The sequence below is a fragment of the Ovis aries genome, chromosome 18 (assembly GCF_016772045.2).
Source record: "Ovis aries strain OAR_USU_Benz2616 breed Rambouillet chromosome 18, ARS-UI_Ramb_v3.0, whole genome shotgun sequence".
Classification (NCBI taxonomy): domain Eukaryota; kingdom Metazoa; phylum Chordata; class Mammalia; order Artiodactyla; family Bovidae; genus Ovis; species Ovis aries.
In genome coordinates, this window is record NC_056071.1 from 56060683 (window position 1) to 56088631 (window position 27949).

A 27949-nucleotide genomic window follows, 5' to 3' on the forward strand; every position below is an offset into this window, starting at 1 on the left:
TTTTGTTTGTTTTAACATAAGAGAGAATAAACCATGTTCAAGCATTGCCAACTGTTAGAATGGAAACATACAAACTTTGAAGAAAAGAAAACAGTGCAGATATATTTTTAGATACTTAAGTGTACAAATGGTGGTCCAGTGGTTAATCATCCACTTCGCTGCAAGGGACATGCCTTCCGTCACTGTTCGGGAAACTAAGATCCCACATGCTTCAAGGCACAGCCAAAGACACCCCCAGCCGAAACAAAAAAAGTAAATCTCTACCTCCTTTGGACAGACAAGCAAGAGACAGAGAGAGCGTTAAAGCAAGCTGCCATAATTCTTAGCAGCTAGAACTACTGATAAAGCAGATTGAGTAGTCACCTGGTATAGGGTTTCCTAGCATGCCTCAATTCCGAATGAGGTAATATGGATTTATGAACACTTAATTTGTTTATTTTAGTCCCACAGGAACTACTTTCAGCATGTTCTAAGAGTGTGTATGTTCAGCACATTCGTTTGTCACACAAGACTTTCTATATGATTTCATTTTTTTGCTCTCTACTTAGATCCCTCTTAATCTACTCACCCCTTTTTCTAGATGCAGCCTTCAAGATCACATTGACTGCACCCTTCTTTACTATTTATTTCATTTGCCAGTGCCTACCTAGTCACTGTAGTGTCATTAGTATGGAAGAGCCAACTGGGAATGGTGTCTGGTGTTACTGGTGCTGGACCCTCTGTTCTTTTCCAAATGCAGTCTGAATTCGAGTCACTGTTATAGTCTTAAATAAATAAAATTTTAGCATTCTCCATGTTTGTTTCTTTAATATCTTGCTGATCAAGACACGTTTTACTAAACCCATCAGTTTAGTATACTCTTTTTCTTTCTATACATCTAGAGTATTTCCATTTATATAGAACCATATAATTGGGACTTCCCAGGTGGTGCTAGTGGTAAAGAACCCATCTGCTAATACAGGAGACATAAAAGACTCCGGTTTGATCCCTGGGTGGGGAAGACCCCCTGGTGGAGGGCATGGCCACTGACTCCAGTTTTCTTGACTGGAGAATCCCACGGACAGAAGCAGGCTATAGTCTGTAGGGTCATGAAGAGTCAGATACGACTGAAGCAACTTAGCATATTGATTACTTAACCTAAAAAATTTCTCTTCCCAAGATGTCTTTTCAACTTAACAGTTAGCTAACAAATTCCTTTTTTACACATTTCCCTATCTTCTAGAGATTTTTACAGTTTGTGGCTTATTTGTGGTTAGGTTTCAGAAGTTGGATACAAAGCAATGATTTTTTAAAATTAATTTTTATTAGAGAATAGTTTCTTTACAATGTTAAGTTAGTTTCTGCTGTACAGCAAAGTGAATCAGTTATACAAAGAAATGAATTTTGAGTCGAGTTAAAATGGGGATAGGGCTTCCATCATAGCCCAGTTGGTAAAGAGTCCACCTGCAATGCAGGAGACCCCAGTTCGATTCGTGGGTCAGGAAGATCCACTGCCAAAAGGATAGGCTACGCATTCCAGTATTCTTGTCTTTCCTTGTGGCTCAGCAGGTAAAGAATTTGCCTGTGACGTGGGAGACCTGGGTTCAGTCCCTGGGTTGGGAAGATCCCCTGGGGAAGGGAAAGGCTACCCACTCCAGTATTCTGGCCTGGAGAATTCCATGGACTGTATAATCCATGGGGTCACAAAGAGTGGGACACAACTGAGCAACTTTCACTTTCAGTATAGGTGTGGACTAGGTCAAATACTGTTCTGACGTCTGTTAGATTTGGTTGCAAAGGACATGCCTATAGATTGTCTGGGTGATAGTCAACTAACTCAACTGTATGCCTCACCATGGAAATATCTGATTTGATGTAGAAAGCAGAGTTCAGAAACTGGATTAAGTTGAACCTGGAGACTGACCCCTGAATGGGTCTTCTGTCCCTGCTCAAGGGAATTGTCAGTGGTTTTACATGCCCCCATCTAAATGGGAGCTGCAGTGGGGCGTACAGTCCTCTTGCATTTTATCCTGAAAGCATGACACTCATGTGACTCTGTTTACTTTATTTCCTAGATTGGCCTCCAGCATGACTTTTTCTAATCAAGCAGAAAGGTAAGCTCCTTAAATGAGTCAAAGCTCACATTCTTTTTGTCCCTTGTGCATGTTCATCCATTTCTAAAACACAAGTGTGTTTACCATGAGATGAATATTGTTAGTGTTCAGCTGCAGCTCCAGAGAGCACACGTTCATTTTGCATTCACACCTTCATTTATTCACTCATTTTAGTCAACAAATACTTAAAGTCCACTCCATGTCAGGCAGCCTGCTAGATACTTAGGTTTCCACTGGGGGCAAAACTGACATGATTCCTGCCTTTGAGGGGCTTAAAGTCTATCTGGGAGGCAAACATGAATTAAATATTTGCATGAGTTTATGATTATAAACTGCTAAATGCTGTGAACAGAAAGAATATTAAGACTTGTATGTGCCTGTGTGCATGCATGCTAAGTTGCTTCAGTCGTGTCCGACTGTTTGCAACCCTATGTCCATGAGGTAGCCCACCAGGCTCCTGTGTCCATGGGATTCTCCAGGCAAGAATACTGAAGTGAGTTGCCATGCCCTCCTCCAGGGGATCTTCCCACCGAGGGATCAAACCTGCTTCCTTTATATCACGTCTCCTGAATTGGCAGGCAGGTTCTTTACCACTAAAAGTGAAGTGAAAGTGAAAGTTACTCAGTCATGTCCAGCTCTTTGAGACTCCACGGACCATGTAGTCCATGGAATTCTTCAGGCCAGAATACTGGAGTCAGCAGCCTCTCCCTTCTCCAGCAGATCTTCCTGGCTCAGGGATCGAACTGGGGTCTCCTGCATTGCAGGTGGATTCTTTACCAGCTGAGCTACCAGCGGAGCCCAAATTCTTTACCACTAGTGCTACCTATTCAGCAACTGTTTATGGAGTGACTGCTAGCAACTGAGGATGCCCTAGTGAACAAAAGAGCAAATCCTGGCTCTCGTGAAACTTAGATTCTAGTTGAGGAGGCAGACAATGAGCTAATTAACACAAAAGAAAACTGATAATTTAATATCAGTTAGTACTAAATTCTATGAAAATAATCAAGAAAGCCCAGGAGATAGAGAGGGGTGGAGGTGGTATTTTAGATATAGTAGCTTTTCTGAGCAAATGATATTTAAAGAAATAAGATAGTAGGAGAGTGCTCTGCACAGCAACTTATAGAAAGAACGTTCCTGGTGGAGGAAGCAGCACATGCATACGCCCATGTAACCCAAGGGCTTCCCAGGTAGCTCGGTGGTAAAGAATCTAGCTGCCAATGCAGGCTGTTCAGGGGATGCATTTTTGATCCCTGGGTTGGGAAGATCCCCTGGAGTAGGCAATGGCAACCCCACTCCAGTATTCTTGCCCAGAGAATCCCACGGACAGAGGAATGTGGCAAGCTATAGTCAATGGGGTCGCAAAGAGCTGGACACGACTTAGCGACTAAACAACAGCCAAATGTCCAGGTTCTTGGTCTTTTTCACTGATCCGTACATTACGCCGCCACCACACTGTGTTGGTTACTGTAGCTGTAGAGTAAGTCGTGAAGTCAGATAGTATGAATCTTCCAACCTTGAAAAGGTCGTCCTTTTCAAGAAGATTAGTTTGGATATTCTAGATTCTTTATGTTTCCATATAAATTTTAGAATTAGCTTTTCAATCTGGGGAGAAAAAGCCTGCTAGGACTTTATTCAAACTATAAGTCAATCTGAGGATAAATGACCCTATAAAAATATTGTCTTTTAATTCATAACCATAAGGTACACTTTCATTTTGTCTTTGTTTCTCTCAGCAGTGTTTTGTGGCTTTCACTGTAGAGATCTTGCATAACTTCTGTTAAATTTACTACCAGGAATTTGTTTTTTAAAGCCAGTGTAAACAGAATTAAAAATTTTTTTCATTTTCTTACTTTCTGCTGCTGATATACAAATGTACTATTTTTTTTTAACACTGTGCTATAATAAACTAAATTCACTTAGTTGTAATAGCTGCTTTTTAGAGTCCTTGAAATGTAAACATATTTGTATGTAAAAAATCATGTCATCTGTAAATAGTGACAGTTTTACCCCTTTCTGATTTTTTATACCTTTTTCTGTTACCCTATTGCAATGACTAGGACCTCCAGTACAATAATAAAGATGTGATTGAGCATCCTTGCTTTGTTCCTAATCTGACGAGAAAAACATTTGTTATCTCACCATTAATTATGTTTACTATAGGTTTTCATAAGTGCCCTTACCCAGACAGGATGTTCCTTCTATTTCTAGTTTTCTGATAATTTTTTTTATCATGAATTCAGGTTGAATTTTGCCAAAGGCACTTAAATAATGGTATGCGTTTTGCATTTTTTTTCTTTAAGGTATTAAGTTCCATTCATTGAGTTTTGAATATCAAGTCGTTCTTATATTCTTGGGATAAATTATTTGGTCGTGGTCAATCATTCTTCTTATGTATGTACAGTTGGATTCAGTGTCCATGAAGACTATCAGTTTGCCCTTTTCTTTTTATTTCTTTTATGTTCCTTCTTGGTTTTTATTCTGTTTTATTTTGTTTTGTTTGTAATGCTTTATGTGATTTTAGCTTTAGGGCTTTGCTAGCCTCATAAAATAAACTGGGAAGGGTTCCCTCCTCTAATTTTTGAAAGGGTTTGTGAAAACTTGGTGTCATTTCTTCCCAAAGAATGTTTTTGACCTATAAGTTTGAACCAGCATATCAGGGTAGACAGGCAGAAAGAACAGTTTAGGTAAGAGGGACTTTTTGTGAGTTATCTGTCTGGGCTCTTTGATTTCCTCTTTCTTCCTTTCAGCCACTCAGCCAGAATCACCTCTGGGAATGTCCGTTCTGATACTTTGTGAGATTTTTAATGCTTTAATCTCATTTATTTATTTGTTTTTGGCCACACCATGCAGCATGTGGGGCTTCCCCAGTGGCTCAGACAGTAAAGAATCTGCCTGCAATGCAGGAGAGAGGGGTTCGATTCCTGGGTTAGGAAGATCCCTTGGAGAAGGAAATGGCTACCCACTCCAGTATTTTTGCCTGGAGAATCCTATGGACAGAGGAACCTGGTGGGCTACAGTCCGTGGGATCTCAAAGAGTTGGACATGACCAAGCAATTAACATGTGCAGCATGTGAAATCTTAATTCCTTGGCCAGGGGTTGAATCCGAGCTCCCTGCAGTGGAAGAGCAGTCTTAACTCCTGGACTTTCGGGGAAGTCCCTTTTCTAATACTTTGGTCTAAAGGAAAAGGGTATATAATCATCTCTTGGCTCCCTGTTTTGACATGCAGAGGTGGTGCAGAGGGTAAAGGGAAAAACTGGATTTATCAAAGTCCTAACCTTTTTACAAGTACCAGTTCAGAGGCCCCAAGAAAATGCACCTGCTCTTCCAATAGGAATGAACATCTCTCTCCCTGCATTGTTCCTTGGAGGTGCTCACTCTCATAGCCAACGACACTTTATGGGAGGATCTTACTGATAATCCCCATCCTGAATTCTAGTCCTGACTCTACCACCCTCTGGACATGTAACCTTTGTTGTTGTTGTTCAGCCACCAAGTCATGTCCAATTCTTTGCAATCCCATGGACTCCAGGCTCCTCTCCACTCTCTCCTGGAGTTTGCTCAAATTGGTGTACACTGAGTCAGTGGTGCTAGCTAACCATCTCATCCTCTGCCACCCTCTTCTCCTTTTGCCTTCCATCTTTTCCAGCATCAGGGTCTTTGCAGGTCACCTTTTCTCTCTGGACCTGGGAACCCTCATCTGTACAACAGGATGGAATTAGTCTGAGACCAACTCTGGCATTACCTGGTTCCCTCTTTCTTTTTTTTTTTTGGTTCCCTCTTTCTAAAAGCTTATTGTTAATAGCGATTCCATGTGACTAGAATATTTCATCTCATCAATGCAAGTGACAGTGAGTTATTCCGTAAGAGGACGGTTGTACATGTGAATAAATAAGTAAATAAGTATCTGAACTCATGCTCAATGCTCCAAGATTCCTTGTTCTTTTCTCTCCCTGCTCAACCCCAGCATGATGGTTCCCGGGAATGCAGCTGGGGTGGCCAAGCAGTTCCTGCGCTGTATCTTCCATCAGCTGGCTCCCAATGGCATCTTCCCACAGCTGTTCCAGAGCACCATCAAAGGTAATTAATCCACGGGGGAGGCTGACACCACAGACCTGGCTAGTTGCTGAAACGCGAATGCTACTAAATCTGACCATTGACTTTCCAGACGGGACTTTTTTACGGACCTTGGCCACATCTCTGATGGACTTCAACGAGCTGAGCTCTATTGCTGCTCTCAGCCAGCTCTTGGAGGTAGGTTTGCCTTGTCGAAACTCTAAGCCCTTGTTGAAATCACTTCTGAGAAAGAAATTCAAAGTCATTTAATTTAAATATTAAAAATTTAAATGTTTAATTAGATGCTGAATAATTTAATATGTGAAAGCTTAAAAGATAAAAATGGCCAATGCATAGAATAGTCAGTTGGACACTGCTGTTTAGTGTGGATGTACTTAAAGCTTCTGGACCCCTCCACTGAGGGGTGGATGCCAGCCTCTGAGCTCTCACTTTCAGCTTTCAAAATGTGTGGTGGATAAAGCCATGTGCACTATATTATTAGACTTTAGATTCAAATTTCAGCTTCACAGCTTTGTTTATCTCAGAATCTGGGTTCAAAGTCTGCCTATTTTCTGTATCTCAAGACAGAGTGGAGTCAGTTCTCACCTCCACAGCTTATTCATTGTATCACTTAACTTGGAGTCTGTCTCTCTTCCTCTACTTATTAACTCTTTCAGTTAACTTGGATGGTTGGCAGCTTGCCTTGGGGACTTTGCTGTTCCTTTAATGTGTGTGTTAATCACTCAGTCATGTCCAACTCTTTGTGACCCCATGAACTATAGCTCTCCAAGCTCCTCTGTCCTTGGAACTTTGCAGGCAAGGGTACTGGAGTGGGTTGCCATTCCCTTCTCCAGGGGATCTTCCCAACCCTGGGATTGAATCTGGGTCTCCTGCATTGCAGGCAGATTCTTTACTATCTGAGCCACCAGGGAAGTTTTTTAAGAGAATGGGCAAGTTTCCTGAAATTCAAATTTGGAGTAAGAGGAACAGCCATGGAGAGTTTGTGTGTGTGTTAATCACTGCTGGTAGAGATACTAGCAAGCATCATTCACTTTGTCTTCTGAACACCTGACCACACCAACTGTAGATCCTGGGAAGATATTTCCAGTTTTCTGCTCACGTTTCACCTTTTCTCACTGAGTCAAAAATCACAATTCCCCCTACCCCCAAGTTTCTGTAGATTAGTCCATTTTTCTCTGTACTCCTGCCAGGTACAAAGCTTACACACAACACATGTTTTTAACGTGAGTATATGATTTTTAAAGAACTGATCTTCACCAAACAGCTGTCTGAATTCCCACACCATTTCAGCAGTTGATTGCCTATGCTTTTGTGTTTTTAGGGTCTAAATAACAAAAAGAATTTACCAGCAGGGGGTGCTATGATACGCTGTTTGGAAAACATTGCTACCTTCATGGAAGCTTTGCCCATGGATTCTCCTAGTAGCCTCTGGACCACGATCAGCAATCAGTTTCAGACATTTTTCGCCAAGCTGCCTTGTGTTTTACCTCTGAAGGTAAGCTGAACCCAGTATTTCATTTCAAATCACTACCTTACTGTTTGCAGGCCACCTGGTCTAGGAAGATTTAATGTTTTGTAAAGGGCTAGAAGGAATCTTTGTTAGCCACAGAGTGGAAAGTGTTATTGAGATTTTCTCTCCAAATGTTGCAGAATGACAGTAATATTCAGTGGGCATTCTGACTTAGTGATTTCATGTTTCCAGTTGGTTAAAAAATAAAAAGTTCAGGAAGACATTAGTAGATTGTGTTTATTTAGAAAATGTTCTCAAATGGATATTAAATAAATTTGTAAGTAAATAGTTTCATCTGAAAGGAGACCAGACATATAATGTCAAACTTCAATTTTAGAGAATTATCTAAAATTTTGTGTTTGTGAATAAAGTACTTGCAAGACCAAGATGATATTTCTGTTTGACGGCTTTACACCCGTCCCCACCCTCACTCCCTACCCAGTGCCATGCCATCCTCCAGGATACCACACAATTATCTAGCTGGAAATCTGGTAGCCTAAGGAACATTTTCAACATGAGCCCATTCAATGCAAACACAGAATCATATACTGTTAAAACTGGAAGAGACCTATAAACACCATCCTTTTTGATACTCCCATTTTCCAGACGGAGAACTGCGAATTCAGAGAGATAGTGGCAGTGAAAAGATCAGAACTCAGGGATTCTGGCTAGTGTCCTTTCCACTAGTGGACTCAGAGTCATTCTCAGACAAGAGTGATTTGAAGGAATTCAGGTCTCCATAGCAGGGAGAAAAGAGGTGGCTGGTGGTGACCACTATTATGTCTTTGAACCTCATGGGTTCCACAAGCTTTTTGTGCTTTATCCAGATCACAGAATGAAGATATTCAACTCACAGCAAAATAAATCACTTGTTGATCAGCCAAGTGAAGTTACATGTTGGTGGCACCACTTCTGAAATGAGTATTACATACATGTAACATGTTTTTTAAAAAAATCCAACCGTCTCTGATAATACATTTTTCTTAATTGGCAGATGTGGAAAATATAACCTTCAATAATGTCTGTGAGGATGATAATTCAGGGGCCCTTAGCTTGGCGTGTTCTGTTTTCTGAGTCTGAAATTACTATGAAAAGCAGGAATGCTGAGGTCTTTAGCATCTCTCATGTTCTCTGATCCTTGTCTATCCAGAAATCTGAAGTAGTTGAATAAGTCCAGGCAAAGAGGATGAATACCTTGAAACTATGTATGTTTGTAGCTACTGTACAGATACACTTAGGAATACGAGTGCGTGCATTTTAACAAGACCACATGGATCCTCTCTAGGACCGGAGAGCCGGTCAGGGCCATTCATTGCTTAAGAGCCACACACTAGTAAAGAGGGTGAGGGGCAGGCATGGCAAATTTGTCAGCCTAATTTATAGCAGTCAGCCCTGTCCAAAGGGACCCTGACTGCAAGGTGAACGAGTAGAGTGGAGTGAGATGAGAAGGAGAATTGAGATTCCTGAGAACTAGAAAGCACATCCTTGCTAACGGGATCAGCTGCTATTGGATTCCAATCAGCTATTATTTGAGAATGCCTTCTTTGTGTTGCTCATCTCCCCACATTTTCCAGGATATTTCCTGACTTCCTTCGTAGGTCACTATGGGGACCTGATGAGCAACTGGTTTTCAGCCCCTGGTCTAAAGTAATGTAAATGTCACATCAACTCCTATGGGTATTGGGCAGATTAAATAGAGCAACGGTTTTCTTAGAAGGTTCTTGTGAAATGCTTTCAGAATTTATCTAAAAACTCACTCTGCTGGATTCTATCTGGGCACTTCCTCTGACCATCCTGTTTTGTATTATATTTAATCTCTGGGGAAAAGATTAAGCCATTGAGAGACTTTCTGTAGTTTGTTCTCATCAATTTAGAGAAGTAGATTTCAAACTTCAGTGTGTATCAGGGCCCCTGGCGGACTTGCTAAAAGTCTAATTCCTGGGCCTTATTCTGAGAACTTCCAGTTCAGTAGGGTTGTGACCTGAGGGTTTGCATTCCAGCTAGTTTCCAGGTAATACAGATGCTGCTAGTCCATGCATCACACTTGAAGAACCACTGACTTTGTTTATACTGTCTTAAAGAGGTTAATATTCTACACAACTGCAGAGATCTGCTGTTGCGATATCATTAACCATGTTAAATAATACCATTGCTTATTCTTGCTATAACACTTTTCCCCCAGTCCCAAATATTATTTAAAAAGTACATCTTGATGTGGAATCGTGCCAAAATACGGTGCTGCTTGATTTGTGAGGCATGGTTTTCGTTTGTAGAAATTTTACTGCTTTCCCCCAGGTTTTTGTTATGTCTGTTAGTAGCAGAGAAAGGGCAGATTAAACATTCTTTACTTGGATTAATAACTCCAATGATTTTAAATTGATCTAAATAGGTTTTTTATTTCAACATGGCCTTTCACAAATTATTCTACCTCTTTAGAACTGGGCACATTTAATATCAGTTAATATTATTTAATTGTTTAACTGCTTAATGAATGGCTTAATTATTTAAAGCTAAGAATTCTCTCTTTTTTTCCCCAACATGAATGTATGACATGGAAACCTGTAAGAAGACAGATATATTTCAGATATTTTTCCTAACATAAATTTGCTTGGAGAAAACATATGAAGCAGAAGATGTATTAAGAAGAGTACTGACTTTTGTCTTTTTGTATCGGTTCACAGTGTTCTTTGGACTCCAGTTTGAGAATTATGATTTGCCTCTTGAAGATACCCTCTACCAATGCCACAAGGGTATGTATGTTTCAGAAAAACATAGCTAGTTGGTTATGCAGTTATTTTTAAATCGCTTTTTATTGGAGTATAGTTGCTTTACAAGGTTGTGTTAGTTTCTGCTGCAGACCAAAGTGAGTCAGCTAGGCATACACGTATACCCCTCTTTTCTGGATTTCCTACCCATTTAGGTCACCATAGCACATTGAGTCCTGGAGAAGGAAATGGCAGCCCATTCCAGTACTCTTGCCTGGAAAATCCCATGGACAGAGGAGCCTGGTGGGCTGCAGTCCATGGGGTCACTAAGAGTCAGACACGACTGAGTGACTTCACTTTGACTTTTCACTTTCATGCATTGGAGAAGGAAATGGCAACCCACTCCAGTATTCTTGCCTAGAGAATCCCAGGGATGGGGGAGCCTGGTGGGTTGCTGTCTATGGAGTCGCGCAGAGTTGGACACAACTGAAGCGACTTAGCAGCAGCAGCACATTGAGTCCAGTTCCCTGAGCTATGCAGTAGGTTCCCATTAGTTATCTATTTTATACATAGTATCAAAAGTATCAATATCCCAATCTCCCAATTCATCCCCACTCTCCTTTCCCCCTTGGTATTCAGTTGTTTTTTAACCCCACAACCACAGGCATGTAATAATGCTGAAGAGATAGTTATCGCATACTAAATGCTTCACTTTCAACCTTTTGAAAGTGCCTAATATGAAAAAAACTCTAATAGATCACAATATCACTGGTTCTCTTAGTCCTGGGCCTCGTCTACCAGTTCATCCCCAATACCATGATCTAGATGATCCTTCCAAATACAGATCTCTTTGCATGAGTTCATTGCTTAAAATCCTTGATAGCTTCTCCATTCTTTTAAGATAATGTCCTGATTTCTTAATGGAGCATGCAAGAAGGTACTTCATTAGCTTGCAAGCCTACCTTTCCAGTTTAGTCTTTGGCTAAAGGAGATCAGTTCTGGGTGTTCATTAGAAGGACTGATGTTGAAGCTGAAACTCTAATACTTTGGCCACCTGATGCGAAGAGCTGACTCATTTGAAAAGACCCTGATGCTGGGAAAGATTGAGGGCAGGAGGAGAAGGGGACGACAGAGGATTAGATGGTTGGATGGCATCACTGACTCGATGGACATGAGTTTGAGTAAACTCCGGGAGTTGGTGATGGACAGGGAGGCCTGGCATGCTGCAGTTCATGTGGTCACAGAGAGTCGGACACGACTAAGCAACTGAACTGAACTGAACTGTACTGAACTGAACTTGTCCCATCCCTATGCTTCCTGTGTACTTTCAGAAGCACTATCATCATCACCATCAAAACAACAACTAGTATTGGTTGAGCACTTACCATATGGCAGACATTGTGCTAATTGCTATACATTTATCATTTTATTTAATTTCATACTTCCTTGCCTTCGCTTAGGCTATTTCCTTTGCCTGAAATGCTTTATACCCTTATTGGAGACTAAACTCCTTCTCATTCTTAAAGATGAGAATTTGAATTCCATTCCGATTTTAAAATGGAAAGCTCAGGGCTTCACTTATAGCTCATTTGGTAAAGAATCCACCTACAATGCAGGAGACCCTGATTCAGTTCCTGGGTTGGGAAGATCTGCTGGAGCAGGAATAGGCATCCCACTCCAGTATTCATGGGCTTCCCTTGTGGTTCAGCTGGTAAAGAATCTGTGTGCAGTGCAGCAGACCTGAGTTTGATCCCTGAGTTAGGGAAAGGCTGGAGAAGGGAAAGGCTACCCACTCCAGTTGGCCTGGAGAATTCCATGGACTCTACAGTCCATGGGGTTGCAAAAAGTTGGACATGACTGAGCGACTTTTGCTTTCACTAGTTTTAAAAAGGCTCACATTCTCTGTAGCAGCCTGGTTAGATCCACACTCTGTCAAGATCCACAGTACCTGATAGAGCTCTCTGTATTAGCAGCTATCCTGTCGTCTCCCCGGTGAGCCTGTGAGCTTTACAAAGTCCAGCACTAAATCTTACTCACTTTTGTATTCCTGGCTACATTTCCAGGCTGCGTTATATGCAATAATGCAATAGTTTATATTGCAATCGATTGTAGTTACTAGAAGTACCAAATAGTTACTGCTGCTGCTGCTGCTGTGTCACTTCAGTCGTGTCCGACTCTGTGTGACCCCATAGACGGCAGCCCACCAGGCTCCCCTGTCCCTGGGATTCTCCAGGCAAGAACCCTAGAGTGGGTTGCCATTTCCTTCTCCAATGCATGAAAGGGAAAAGTGAAAGTGAAGTCGCTCAGTTGCTCAGTCATGTCCGACTCTTAGCAACCCTATGGACTGCAGCCTACCAGACTCCTCCATCCATGGGATTTTCCAGGCAAGAGTACTGGAGTGGGTTGCCAGTGTGTACCAAGAAGGCACATCCCTTGTAACTTTTTACCTTGACCTGGCTTGCATAGACTCATGGAAAACTGCAAAGATATTATTTAGTCTAGTCTTTTCATTTAGAGATGAGGAAATAGGATCAGAGAAATGACGTGTTTTGACCAAGGTCACGTAGCTGCTTAATGGAAGATTTGAGACTTGAATCTAGGTGCTTTGATTTCAAGTTTTTTGTCTGTAGTACTGTACTGCCCCAATACCATGTTGCTTTACTAGATAAAAAAGCAAGTTTCTATATAGGTTCAATCTAGGTTTCTTCTCTTTTTTTTTTAACCAATAAGGATGTATTATGTATCAACACAGACATATTTCTCTCCCCAGTCATCCATTATTAGTGTTTCAAGGCAACAACATTTATACAGAGCAAAGAATACTGAATCAATAGTACTATTTTAAAGAGTGTCTTTAAGATTTTCTATATGGAAAGCACTACATGGTTCCTTTGGGTAATATAGATAGCAAACATAATTCCTATCCTCAGGGGCAGCTAACATGTAATGAAATCATTTTTGTATCCATAAGGGAAAGGACCCCAAAATGCACAAAATCTTTGATATGGTCATTCTTTTCCTCAGAATCTACTCTAAAGAAGCAAATGCAAATTTCATGCAAAATATATTTATTGAGATCTTTTTTATAATAAAATCTGACTTGTGGCCGTTAAGATAGATCTATATGAAGAATTAAATAGCATTGGAAATTTCAGATAGTACTATCTTAACAAAATGTATTATTATATCTGTGCAAGATTTCAACTGAGTAAACTGGTGTGTAAAGAAGAAGAGAAATAAATCAAAATGTTATGATGGGAATATGGAGGACTTATTTCCTTATCTTTACTTTTCTACAGATCCTCCTTTTGCACGCTGAGCATGTATTACTTTTATAATCCAAACAGTTAGGACCATAGAGGTTGAGAATTAGCAGAAATCGCAGCATAAAAGTCCTTTGGAGTCCAATTAAAATCCTGTCTTCCCTATAGAGCAGTTCTCTCTCTGGAAGATTGCCCCCCGAATTTGAGTTTGAATTCCATTCAATAGCTGTATGGCCTTAGGCAAGTTACTTGCCTACTTAACTGTCTCAGCAGCAGAATGGGGATATTAAAGCTTCAGAGATGTGCAGATCATAACTAACAGTGATGAGAGGCTTACTGTTGCCAAGTGCTTTACGTACATCATCTTCTTTAATTCTCACAGAAATACTGAGATGGAGGTAATTGTTATCCTCATTTTACATGGGAGAAAATAAAGTCTAGAGATGTTAAATCATATATTCAAAGTCACAGAGAGCTAAAGTTTGCTCTCTGTGTAAAATTCTAGAGTGTGTGTCATTAATTATTATAATATATTTTCTCCCCAGGATTTTTTAAAAGAATTTTATAAATGATGAGATAAATGATATAAAAGCATCTAACTCTGCCTGATACTTAGTAGGTACTCAGGAAATGTTCCCAAATGACTTAAGAAAGCATATTGATCTATAACTGACTCTTTATGGGTCGGATTCAGAAGGGAAAGTGAAAAATGGCAATGCTTTCCTGGTAAACATTGGTAGGAATCTGGGTCCTAATGAGTTTTATTAAGCTAATAGTCCTTTGGTACTTACATGCAAGGGTAGTTTTTGCTACTTAACTGAGATGACAGATTTCTAGAGGAGCTAGGTCTGAAGAGCTAGGGCTTCCCTGATAACTCAGATGGTAAAGAATCTGCCACCTGTGCTAAAGACTGTGGTTCAGTCCCTGGGTCAGGAAGATCCCCTGGAGAAGGGAATGGCTACCCACTCCAGTATTCTTGCCTGGAGAATCCCATGAACAGAGGAGCCTGGCGGGCTACAGTCCACAGGGTCGCAAAGAGTTGGACATGACTGAGTGCTGAAGAATTGATGCTTTTGAACTGTGGTGTTGGAGGAGACTCTTGAGAGTCCCTTGGACTGCAAGGAGATCCAACCAGTCTATTCTGAAGGAGATCAGGCCTGGGATTTCTTTGGAAGGAATGATGCTGAAGCTGAAACTCCAGTACTTTGGCCACCTCATGCGAAGAGTTGACTCATTGGAAAAGACTCTGATGCTGAGAGGGATTGGGGGCAGGAGGAGAAGGGGGCGACTGAGGATGAGGTGGCTGGATGGCATCACTGACTGGATGGACGTGAGTCTGAGTGAACTCAGGGAGTTGGTGATGGACAGGGAGGCCTGATGTGCTGCGATTCATGGGGTCGCAAAGAGTCAGACACGACTGAGCGACTGAACTGAACTGAGAAACTTTCATTTCACTTTGCTTAGGTCTGATTAACTCATAAATGCCTAAAGATTTAGAGAAATAGGACGAGAGATCCTCGCACAGACATCACAGAGTCTTGATTGCTTGGGGGTGGGTATGAGGATAAGATTAGAGTTAGGTTGGTTTATAAGTGATACCACTTGGAAAGATGGATTTTTTTTGAGCAATAAAATGATTAAATCATGTTCTTTGAGCTACTGATTGAAGATTCAGTTCTTGTTAGACCAACCAGTTTGCTGTAGTAGCCACCTGACAACAGGTTTTAAATTAAAGAATGATCCCCATTAGTTAAAGTGTCATTAGACTTTAATTCCTTTTTTTTTCATGAAAGAAGCAGCAATAGATTTTTTTGGCCCTAATCTCATTGCAGAGTTTGTTGGAACCATTTTCAAAACTGCTCAGTTTTGTGATTCAGAATGCCGTCTTCACGTTGGCCTACCTGGTGGAGGTGTGTGGCTTATGTTACCGAGCTTTCACTAAGGTAAAGTTGCATGTTTGTGTGTGTCATGGGAAACTAAAAACTAGTAGAAACATATTCTTTCTAATCAGTATCAAATCCCTCTTAGGTGAGTTGCCTCAATATAGTTTAAAATGAATAATTCTACTGAGGTCTAATAAAAGTCATTAGAAGGAAACACTTTGTACATACAAATATATGACCTGTATGTTAAATATGCAAATTTGGAGAACTGAGGGTCAAATGGTTTATAGGAGAAGAGGTATTTTGAATGAAATGAAGTAATGGTCTAAATGACCTCTGATGTCTTTTTCAAGTTCACCATTCCATGATTAGTGGGCAAGTCATCAGCACATATCAATTTTATACCCAAAGTAGAAAAATATCAGCCTGTTACTTGTAAAAGCCAGTGGAGAGCTCTTTAATTCTCATCATGTGTCTGTCTCCCCAGTTCTGGGTTCTTGGTCTCTGAGATTGTAATCTCATCTTTTGTCATCTTGCTTTGATAATGGTTTCTCTATTGCATTATCTTTAGTATCCCCTGCCCCACTACTGAGGAAGTGGAAAAGTACTGCTTGCCCAATGCATATAGCAGCCTTGTTGGTGCTGGAAAAGCAGAGGGCAGGGCAAATAGAGAGCGTGTCTGTCCTTAGAACAAAGTGTCAGTGTTACTTCTCTGACTTCCAAATTATCCAAGTTTATTTTCAGTGGGGTTTCTGTGTCTGCTGTTCCCTCTTAAACATTCAGAATACTCCTTTATTCATGTTGTCCACTTCTACAGGCCCTTTATTTTCTCATAAAAGTCTAATTTTATATCAAGATTTCATTCTATTTAAAATACTCTACTTAAAATACTCTTACCATCGTGTGTCCATTCCACCATGTTAAGTGTTTTGTGATAATCTTCTGTTTAATCTTTCTGACTGTAAACTATTTATTACTCTGCCCAGAGCAATATGTTTTCTAACTACCGAAATAATCAATATTTTTTTCTGCTTTCAAATTCTTCCTGAAAAATAGCTTCTTTTTCTTTTTTTTTCACTTAAGAAACTGGATCTGTAAGACAGCACCAAATACAGTGAAAAGATATTCTATTTTTGGAAGTCACTTTATTTCTTAATTTTCTTTATGTTTGATTTGTTTAAATTACATATATATATTTAGAGGAAGAACTATAATGGGTTTGTACTTTCTATGCTGTGTACTATAAGTACTGATTACAACAGACCTTCCACTATTTTGAATTCAAGATATTCTTGGTTTTGAATATTCATCTTACATTTTTTCCCCTCAAAATCTGTTATAACTTTAGTGGCCAGTTATCTATCCTTCCTTATTCTGCAACTCAAATGACTGTTAGCTATAGAAAGCTTTGATCTAGAGTGTTCCCACCTTCGTCATAGATAATGAGAAACTAAGAAATAGTTAAAGAAATAGCAGTATCTAATTGAGTCTTTTCCCTTATTTCATCAAAGGAAAAGGGATGGAAAGGTAAGTAAGTGCTTTGGAGACTTTTCTATTAAGCATTCAGGCAGTCTTAATAACTTGACAGCTATCCCACTTAAAATGCTGGAAGTGCTGGATGAAATGTAATAAACATGATTTTAAATATATAGCTAATTTTATCAGAGTGAAAGGGGCAAAAATGAAGAGGGAATTGAGAACCAGGGTGATAAGTATATAAACTGATCCTGTAGTAGTCCTGGGTTGGGGAAATTGACAGTCTTGGTAAACTTAGTGGCTTGAGTTTTTTGTTTTTAATTGAAGTATAGTTGATGTTGGTCTTCCCTGGTGACTCAGTGGTAAATAATCTGCCTGTCAATGCAAGAGACTTGGGTTTGATCCCTGGGTCAGGAAGATCCCCTGGAGAAGAAAACGGCAAACTACTCCAGTATTCTTGCCTGGGAAATCCCATGGACAGAGGAGCCTGGCAGGCTGCAGTCCATGGGATTGCAAAGAGTTGGGTACAACTTGGCAACTAAACAATAGCATAGTTGATATACAATATTATATGAATTACAAGTGTACAATATAGTGATTTATAATTTATAAGGGTTATATTCCATATATATAGTTGTTATTTTAAAAATTGGCTATATTCCCTGTGTTGTACAATATATTCCTATAGCTTATTTTGCATTTAATAGCTTGTACCTCTTAGTTCCCTGCCCTCTTCCCTCTCTCCACTCATAACCACTGGTTTGTTCTCTATATATGTGAATCTGTTTCTTTTTTATTATATTCCTTAGTGGCTTGAATTTTAAAGCCCACACAGAGAAAGCAAATTGCATCTTGGGGCTATCCTAGGTTGGGAGTTAGAGCTGAGTTGTCCTCAGCAGAAAGTCAAAACCCATGAAAGGTTATATGTTTGATAAAAGACATATATCTTTTGGAAAGAATGTATTCTTATATGGAGGTGATAAAGAACGGGATCTATCTGAGCCTGAGAAATGAAACATCTGTAGTTTCCCTTGAGAATGAGTAAACATGAACCTATTTTTGAATATGTTTGGAGTTTGAATTTGTAATACCTACATATTCTATGAACTCCCAAACTGGAAAGTCAAATAAATTGGTGCTGGGCACAAAATAGCATTGGAGTGTCTGGCAGAAGCAAGCTCAGAATCAATCCTCAAACCTCTCTGGAGGGGTGTGCCTTCAACCTAGGCCCAATAGGATTCTTAGAATTAAAATCCTGATGAACATGAGATCACAATCTAAAATTACAAAATACATGGAGAAATAATTCACAATGAGTTACTTTAGTTAATTAAAAGCAAGATTATTCCCCTTAAGAACTTCCATATTAGAACTATATAATAAAGAAAATAAAAACATATGCGTTTTTTTCCTAATGAGAAAATATTTGTTATCTTCTTTTTAAAAATATTTTCTCATTAGGAAAATAAAAGCTATCTGGTTCTTTATTCTTTAGTAATTATATATTTTCTCATGTTTGCAATTCATCCTATATATGCTTATCATTCAGCATATGTTTTATTTGGCTATACCTCATCACTTTTTTAGACAAGGAAGCTAAACCTTAAAAAGGAAACGTAAACTTTCCCTCATAAACATGGGTAGTAAAGTGATGGAGTTACTCTTCAAACCCAGTCAGTGGGTCTTTTTTTCTAAAACTTCTTATTTTGTATTGAGGTATAACCAATTAACAATGTTGTAGTAGTTCCAGGTTAGCAGCAAAGGGATTCAGCCATATGTATACATGTATCCATTCTCCCCCAAGCTCTCCTATCCTAACATCCAGCAGAGTTCTTGTGCTATACAGCAGGTCCTTGTTGGTTACTCATTCAAAATATGCAGTGTGTACATGTCCATCCCAAACCCTAACTATCCTTCCCCTGGTAACTGTAAATTTGTTCTCTAAGTTTTTGAGTCTGTTTCTGTTTTGTAAGAACCAGATAGATTGAAACACAGTAACAATTCTAGAAATGAAATAGTCATTGATATTAAAATACAAAAACAAAAGCAAAAAAAAAAATGCCTCAGTGGACAGGTTAGAGAGCAAATTAGACTTAACCAAAAAGGGATTTGGTGAAATGGAAAATAGATCTGAAGAAATTATATAGCATGCAGCAAAGAGGGATCTGGAGAAGGGAATGGCAATCCACTCCAGTACTCTTGCCTGGAGAATCTCCAGGGACAGTGCATCCTGGTGGGCTACAGTCCATGGGGTTGCAAAGACTCGGACATGACTGTGCAACTAACACTTTTGGCTTCACAAGTGGCTCAGACAGTAAGGAATCTGCCTGCAAGGCAGGAGACCTAGGTTCCATCTCTGGATCGGAAAGATCCCCTGAAGAAGGGAATGGCAACCCACTCCAGTATTCTTGCTTGGAGAATCCCATGGTAGGCTACAGTCCATGGAGTCACAGAGATGGACACAACCGAGCTTCTAATACTCATCTATGCTTTAATATCAAGAGAGATAGAGAGCTGAAGACTATAAAGGGACAATCTAGCCAGTACACTTGAAATCTTGGAAAAGAAGGATAATTTTCTAGAAAATTGTAATATATAACAATTAAAAAATATCACTAGACTTACATAACGAAAAAATGGATTTGGTGGTTGAAAACCATTCCATTATAAAAGAATATTTATTTATGTGTTTGGTTGTGCTGGGTCTTAGTTGCAGCACATGGGATTTTTAGTTGTGGCATATGGAATCTAGTTCCCTGACCAGGGATCAAACCTAGCTCCCCTGTACTGGAACACAGAATCTTAACCACCGGACCACCAAGGAAGTCCCAAACCATTCCAATTTTAAAGACAACTTCTATTAAATATTTGAGATTGAGCTCTACTCTATGCAAACTAATACAGATAATAGGAAAAGGGGAACAATTCCCAACGTATTTTATGAGGCCAATAGAACCTCAGTACCAATCAGACAAGGGCAATAGGAGAAAGGAAAATTATAGGCCAGTTATACTTCAAAGATGCAAACATTCTGAATGAATAATCCCAAATTAATGCATTAAAAACAAAGCCTCACATTCAGCCACAAAAAAGAATGAAATTTTGCCATTTGCAGCAACATGGATGGACTTGGAGGGCATTATGTTAAGTAAACAAAGTCAGACAGAGAAAGACAAATACTGTACAATATCACTTATATGTGGAATCTAAAAATATAACAAAAAGGAGGCAGGCTCACAGATACAGAGAACAAACGAGGGTTATAGTTGGGAGAGGAAAGTGAGGAGGGACCACATAGTGGTAGGGGATTAAGAAGACAAACTATTATGTATAAAATAAACTGTAGGGATATGTTGCACCACATGGGGAATATGTGAAATATTTTGTGATAACTATAAATGGAGTGAAAGTGTTAGTTGCTCAGTCGTATCCAACTCTTTGTGACCCCATGGACTATAGACCATCCACGAGGCATCTCCATCTGTGGGATTCTCCAGGCAAGAATACTGGAGTGGGTAGCCATTCTCTCCTCCAGGGGATCTTCCCGACCCAGGGATCAAACCTGTGCCTCCTGCATTGCAGGTGGATTCTTTACCGTTTGAGCCACCAGGGAAGCCCATAAGTGGAAATGGCTACCCACTCCAGTATCCTTGCCTGGAGGATTCCATGGACAGAGGAGCCTGGTGGACTATAGTCCATAGGATTGCAAAGAGTCAGATATGACTGAAGTGACTTAGCAGCAGCAGCAGAAGGAGATAGAAAAGAAGCATTCTATATAATTCAGCATCCATTTATGATAAATCTTGTCAAACTAGGAGCAGAAGGGAACCTCCTTAACTTATAAAGGGTGTCTGCCAGAAATCTCTAGAAAGTATTATACTTATGGTGAAATGCCAACAATAGTCCCTTTAAAATCACAAGTAAGACAAGAATGACCATTATCATGGCTTCTCTTTGTTATGGTACTGGAGGTCCTTCAGTAAGACAGGATGAGTAAATCAAAGTATAAGGATTAGGAAGAAAAAAAGCTCTAACTTTTCATAGATGATGTGATTACAAATGAACTGAAGAGAGCTTATCTATAGACACTTTATTATAACTTTTATAAGACAATTCAGCAAGGATGCTGGATACAAATGAATACTCAGAAATTATCTACCTTTAATATTCAGCTATCAATACAAATGATTATAAGATATACTTTAAAATATAATTTGTTGTGGCAACAAAAATTAAATCTAACTAAAATATACAAGAACTTTTTGGAGGTAACCAGAACATTTTATTAGCACTAGATAAATGGAAACAGATCTCAAGTTCATGAATGAGGACCCAGCATAAGAAAGACAACTAATTCTCACAAAATAACCTATAAGTTTAGTGTAATTCCAATAAAAATCCTTGACTTTCCCTCCTGTCCATGAGGGACTAGATAATTTGAATCTATCCTCCTACTTAATTTTAAAAGTTTCTTTAAAATATTTTCTGAAAACTTTTATTTTTTAAAAAAATTTTACTTTATTTTACTTTACAATACTGTATTGGTTTTGCCATACATCAACATGAATCCGCCACGGGTGTACATGAGTTCCCAATCCTGAACCCCCTTTCCACCTCCTTCCCCATACCATCTCTCTGGGTCATCCCAGTGCACCAGCCCCAAACATCCTGTATCCTGCATTGAACCTAGACTGGTGATTCATTTCTTACATGATATTATACATGTTTCAATGCCGTTCTCCCAAATCATCCCACCCTCTGCCTCTCCCACAGAGTCCAAAAGTCTATTCTATACATCTGTGTCTCTTTTGCTGTCTCGCATACAGGGTTATCGTTGCATCTTTCTAAATTCCATATATATGTGTTAATATACTGTATTGGTGGTTTTTTTTTCTGGTTTACTTCACTCTGTATAATCGGCTCCAGTTTCATCCACCTCATTAGAACTGATTCAAATGTATTCTTTTTAATTGCTGAGTAATACTCCATTGTGTATACGTACCACAGCTTTCTTATCCATTCGTCTGCTGATGGACATCTAGGTTGCTTCCATGTCCTGGCTATTATAAACAGTGCTGCGATGAACATTGGGGTACATGTGTCTCTTTCAATTCTGGTTTCCTTGGTGTGTATGCCCAGCAGTGGGATTGCTGGGTCATAAGGCAGTTCTATTTCCAGTTTTTTAAGGAATCTCCACACTGTTCTCAGTTAGGCAGTTAAGAGATAGCCAATCTTTTTCTTATCCATTAAATTATGTGTTCTCAGCGCTTCACTAAACTCATTACAAACACAAAAATGCCTTTTTTCATTTTGAGTTTATTTCTTCAGGACAGTTCATTATGCATTTTTAAACAGTGTTTTTTATTTCTGATCTGTGAATCTTTTGGAAGCTCTTTTGATATAGATCTCTTCTAATTGAATTTTCAGAAGTCACTTACCTTCTTTTTTTTTTTTATTTAGGAGCGGGATAAATTCTACTTGTCTCGTAGTGTTGTTCTAGAACTCCTGCAGGCCCTGAAGCTCAAATCTCCTTTACCAGATACAAACCTCCTTCTGCTTGTCCAGGTAGGCTTATGCCTCATTTATAATACTTTGCATGAAATTCATTCAACATTTAGAAAATTTAAGGAAGGTATGGGGTATATGCATAAATTAAATGTCTCTGCCCAGAAATGAGAAATATCTTATATGAGCCATGATCTGTTACTATGCACTTGGCACTTCCACTGGCTAACAAAAGACCCCAAAAAAAGGTATTTATTTTGTTCCTACTGTGGAACTAGTTCTGTGAGAGACATAAGAAGAATGAAACAATAATCTGTCCTCGAGAAATTTATAGTCCAGGAGGTTGGAGGGATAGACCATTAATGGCTACTCGAGTTGAGGTAGGTCTAATGAAGCCAAAAATGGGAGAAGAGGCTAAGATCTGATTGCACTGTAATATGAGTATGGGTGGGTCACCAAATCTCTGTGAAGCAGAAGGGAAAGTGAGGGTGGGCCCAGCAAGATGTGGGCAAATGGAAGGACAGACTGAGTCCAACCAGGGAGGGAGGTGGGTGTGAAAAACCAACACCCATAGGAACACTGAGGCAGGTTGTGGGGGGAGCTTGAACACATACCAGGCAGGCTTGAGAGAACTTGCAAAGATGAATGCTTTTGGTTGAGGGGCTCCAGCTCTCATCTTTGGCATCCTAAGCTCAATATCTTAGGTAAGACTATGATTAGTGCCATGAGTGAGAAAGAGAGGTAGGTAGATAAAGTCCTAGGGGAAGTTGAGAGCAGGAGGCATCCTGTCTTGCTTTGTGTGAAATTGAGGAAGACTTCATGAAGAAAGTGGCATTTGGCAGTTGAAATGGGTCACAAAGGACTGGTGGGTACAGACAAAACTCTTTGCTTGCGGTTGGAGTTCAAAACCAGAGGCTGACTATCTATAAGCAATAAAGAGAGGCTTCAGCAGAAAGATGGTATAAATTTAGGAATAAGCACATAAGGATGGGATTGAGAAAAAGGCTGCCCAGGCCAAGGGTGCCAGTCCATGATCTGCCCCAGGTAACCTGGGACCCTGTCTCTTACCCCAAAGGTTCAGGCTAGTTAAGGTCTTTATCATGAGCTACAGCTGGGGTCAGGGTCACATTCAGACTGCCTTTGTGCAAAGTCCCCAGGAACTGGGTCAGAGCTGTTTCAGTTCTCGCTGCTGGGCATTGTCACCAGCCCCTGAGTCTGAACCTACAAGGTTGAAGTTAAATGACTGAAGGAAAATAGGAACTTGCTATCAAGGAACTGGACAGATTTCCCTGAATCTTAGGTACCTTGGGTGCAATTTAGAAAGATGAGAGAAAAGGGAATATTAATGGAGCATCTATTACGTGCCAGACAATATGCTGGGGCTTTATATACACCCCCCCACCCCACTTAATCCTTACAACCATGTGAGGAATTGGTTTTATATCACAGATGAGGAGACTGAGGCTCAGAGATCACACAAGATCACCCAGCTGGCATAAATAGCATAAACATTTGACCACAGGGTCTAATCAGCAATGAATAATCCAGTAGTCACGTATGGATGTGAGTTGGACCATAAAGAAAGCTGAGCACTGAAGAATTAATGCTTTCAAATTGTGGTGCTGGAGAAGACTCTTGAGAGTCCCTTGGACAGCAGGGAGATCAAACCAGTCAATCTTAGAGGAAATCAACCCTGAATATTCATTGGAAGGAGTGATGCTGAAGCTAAATCTCCAATAACTTTGGCCACCTGATGCTAATTGCTGACTCATTGGAAAAGACCTTGATGCTGGGAAAGATTGAAGCCAGGAGAAAAGGGAGACAGAGGATGAGATGGTTGGATGGCATCACCAACACAATGGACATGAGTTTGAGCAAACTCTGGGAGACAGTGAAGGACAGGCACGGCTGACCTGCTGCAGTCCATGGGATCACAAAGAGTTCAACATGACTTAGCAACTAAACAACGACAACAGGGTCTAACCAGAATAGAGCCCAGCCTAGTTAGGCTTTGTCCATCCCCTGCCTGGATTACCATAATGGCACTTAGCTTTTTGCATGGTCATTTCTCTCTACGTCAGTCTAGTCTTCTAACCTATGGCTGCCTAGAGGAATTTTGCTAAAGCTCTGCTTTTCATCAGATCACTCTGTGCATTGAAAACCTCCAGTGACCCTAAAGTACCTGAATCATCAAGGTCTTCCATCATCTGGCCATATTTGATTATTCAGCATTATTTCCCATTACAAAAGCTTATTGACCATCTGTCTTGGGCTAGGTTCCGGGGATATAGAGATGGAAAGGCACTATCCAGGTGACATGCTAACCAATACACCGAAAGTCTGTACAGTGTACGAACTACTGCAGAGGAGGGAGTGGCCAGCTCAGAGTGGGAGGTGGAGGAAGGCTCATTAAGCTGTTATGAGCCCTGATCTGGCCCAGGGGCTGGAAAAACAGAGATGAATAAGTCATGGCCTCTTCTGAGAGTTTCCTGTCTGATAGGTGAAGTTGACATCTAAATAAAAACTCTCAACCTAGTGCAATGGGTACAGTAGCAGTTGTGTGTACTGAGTAAGGAAGTGGTGTAGGAAAGGGCCTGTGCGTTTTTGAAGGATGTGCAGAAGCTTGGGGGTTTACCTGGGAGAAGAGGAGGAACACCCTTGTCATTAACCATTTAATATCCACTAACTGGTCCCTCCCTCCGCCACACATACCCCCCACTTCATTCTACTAATCCTTGGGACAAAAAGTGATTTTTTCTCAAAGTTTCAAAAATTAATTTAAAAAGTGGGTGTTCTTTCAGTGAAGAAGGGTCTTTAAAGAGCTTTCCTAGGCACTATGATGCTTTCAGAGAAGAGTGATGGCTGGAAAGTGACAGCCGTGGACGCTGATATGACATAGTCGGAGTGAAATGGCTCCATTGTACCAAGATGTTGGACAGCCCAAGAGGAGACAGAAGCTGTGCTCAACCAGGAAATATGTGTTTCCCCAAGGAGAGACAGGCCTGAGTCTCTTCCAGTGGGTTGCCATTGGCAAGTCCTGCCTACTCCCTCATCAACAGCAACACCACTTTTGAGTACAAGCAACTTGGATGCAAACTGACCATAAAGGTTAATAGGATCAACACTGGTTTGGAGGAGAGGGCAGGTGAACCAGGCTTAGTGAAATAGCCCATGAAAGATTTAGGGCCAGCAGGGTGACAGTGTCTGGAAGTTACTTGCTTCTGATCACGTTGAGGTTGGGACCTGCCCCCTTAAAGCAGCCTCGGTTCCCAGGCCCTGTGAGATCCTGTGGGCGGCAGAGGCTGCTCTCCTGAGCACTTTCAGTGCGAAGCAGCGCAGATCTGTGTGGCTGATCTCGGTTGCTAGCACCTCACTCTGGGACTGCAGCTGGGACTGGGCTTTTCTGTGAAGTACGTTAGCTGGCCATAATAAGCACTTGTCACAAGATAACAAAAGCAGACTGTTAGTTTAAATTGCTCAGTACTTAAGGAAACCATGAAAACAGTGATTATTGCATCACAGCTAGGTGAGTAAATAACAAAAAACAAATTATCTTTAGGATGAAAGAAGGCAAGAAAAGTAAATTCTTCTGTGTATTTTGGATTCTCTCATGCCATTCAAATGTGTACATTTTCCTCTTTAAAAACAAGTACATATTTGTCATTGAGTAATTATGTTAAATTTCAAAAATAAAATTGTAAAATTATTTAGATCAGAGAGATATCTAGGGGGATGTTTTGATATCACACCCATGAGAAACAGCCTTGTGAATAATATCTCAGCCTTCTCCACCAAAAAGTATTAAACACCATGTCATTTTGAAGTAACGTATCCTTGTTATATAAACTCTCAGAATGAAACCCATTTTAATTACTGAGAGAATTAAAAGTGAGGCATACCTTAAGCAAGAAAAAAACAGAAATAGTTCCCTTTCTCCCCTATGGTTCCTGGCTAAATCATGGAGAAAAGGCCTCCCTGGGGCCACTCATGGAATAAGGGAGAAGCATCTTTTGTCTCTCTACAGGAAATGGTGCACCTTTCTGTAAGGTTTCTCTGTTCCTTTTTCTCTTGCCATTGACAAATGTTCAAGTAGATAGCAGAGGTGACAGCCTGTTCTCTGGTGCTGCTGCTGCTGCTAAGTTGCATCAGTTGTGTCTGACTCTGTGCAACCCCATAGATGGCAGCCCACCAGGCTCCCCCGTCCCTGGGATTCTGCAGGCAAGAACACTGGAGTGGGTTGCCATTTCCTTCTCCAGTGCATGAAAGTGAAAGGTGAAAGTGGAGTCACTCAGTCGTGTCCGACTCTGCACAACCACATGGACTACAGCTCCCCCAGGCTCCTCTGTCCATGGGATTTTCCAGGCAAGAGTACTGGAGTGGGTTGCCATTGCTCTCTGGTAGCTTCTCTTAAACCAGAGACTTTAGCATGGAGTCAGAGAGAAGCTTTCCCCTTTTCTGATGGGCAATGTCAGTTCCTGGCACCTGGAAGATCAGATTCACGGTACGGACAGAAAATGTGTCTGGGGAGACGATCTTTTCCTTCTTGGATATCATGACCAGCATCTCAGGGCACTGGAGGTGACTTTGTTTAACTGAAAATGCAACTTGGAAAAAGCATAGAAAGTAACAGTTGGAAGGAAAAAGTCCTCTGGTGGGGAGGGGGAAGGGGAGGAATACATTAGAAGTTTAGGATTGACATGTACACACTGCTAAATTTAAAATAGATAACCAACAAGGACCTACTATATAACACAGGAAACTCCACTCAATATTCTGTAGTAACCTAAACAGGAAAAGAATTGGAAAAAGAATAGATAGAAAGTCACCTTGCTGTACACCTGAAACTAACATCAGATTGTTAATCCACTGTACTTCAATATAAATTTTTTATTTAAAAGAATGAGAAAGTCTTAAAGATAAAGAAAAAGTCCACTGGTGATCCGTCGTGAGTGGCCTGTGTCCCATTAGTGAGAAGATTCAGTTGGTCAAACCTTGAACTTATCATTCATTCTTTAACCCCACAGGGAGCCTCTGTGATAGTCCCTCTACTAATCCTCTGATTAATAACTTAGTAGATAGATGGGTTCACAGAGAGGGGGCTGTTTATAATTCTTTTCATGGGTAAACCATACTTTTGTTATTTACCAAACACTGTGGCAGTGAGAGTGTCCCTTTAAAGGGTGGTGGAACACTTGCCCAAGGGATGCAAGGTTATTCAAGTTCTAAACATTTCAAGGCAGAGACAGGTACCAATCTCGTTTTCGATTTCTAGAACTTCTTCCTAGAAGCCTGACACCTCGGGAAATCTCTCAGCCTGCTATATTATGTGTGCCCAGCCATCACTTCCATTATTTGTTTTAACTTGCATATAAAATCGTGCATATTCAGTCGCTTCAGTTGTGTCTGAGTTTTTGCATCCCCATGGGCCGTAGCCCACC

General features: G+C 40.4%; 1 protein-coding gene across 9 annotated transcripts in view; it reads left to right on the plus strand.

Annotated features, from left to right (window-relative positions):
• The window catches only part of UNC79 (unc-79 homolog, NALCN channel complex subunit), a 274446-nt gene that overhangs the window by 213405 nt on the left and 33092 nt on the right, over positions 1-27949 (plus strand). For all 9 annotated transcript variants that reach the window (XM_027957343.3, XM_042235396.2, XM_042235397.2 and 6 more), the window contains 7 exons: positions 2055-2093; positions 6060-6172; positions 6261-6346; positions 7491-7664; positions 10361-10429; positions 15480-15590; positions 22467-22571. In XM_027957343.3, coding sequence (XP_027813144.2) covers positions 2055-2093; positions 6060-6172; positions 6261-6346; positions 7491-7664; positions 10361-10429; positions 15480-15590; positions 22467-22571 — 697 coding nt within the window. The remainder of the gene's footprint in view (positions 1-2054; positions 2094-6059; positions 6173-6260; positions 6347-7490; positions 7665-10360; positions 10430-15479; positions 15591-22466; positions 22572-27949) is intronic.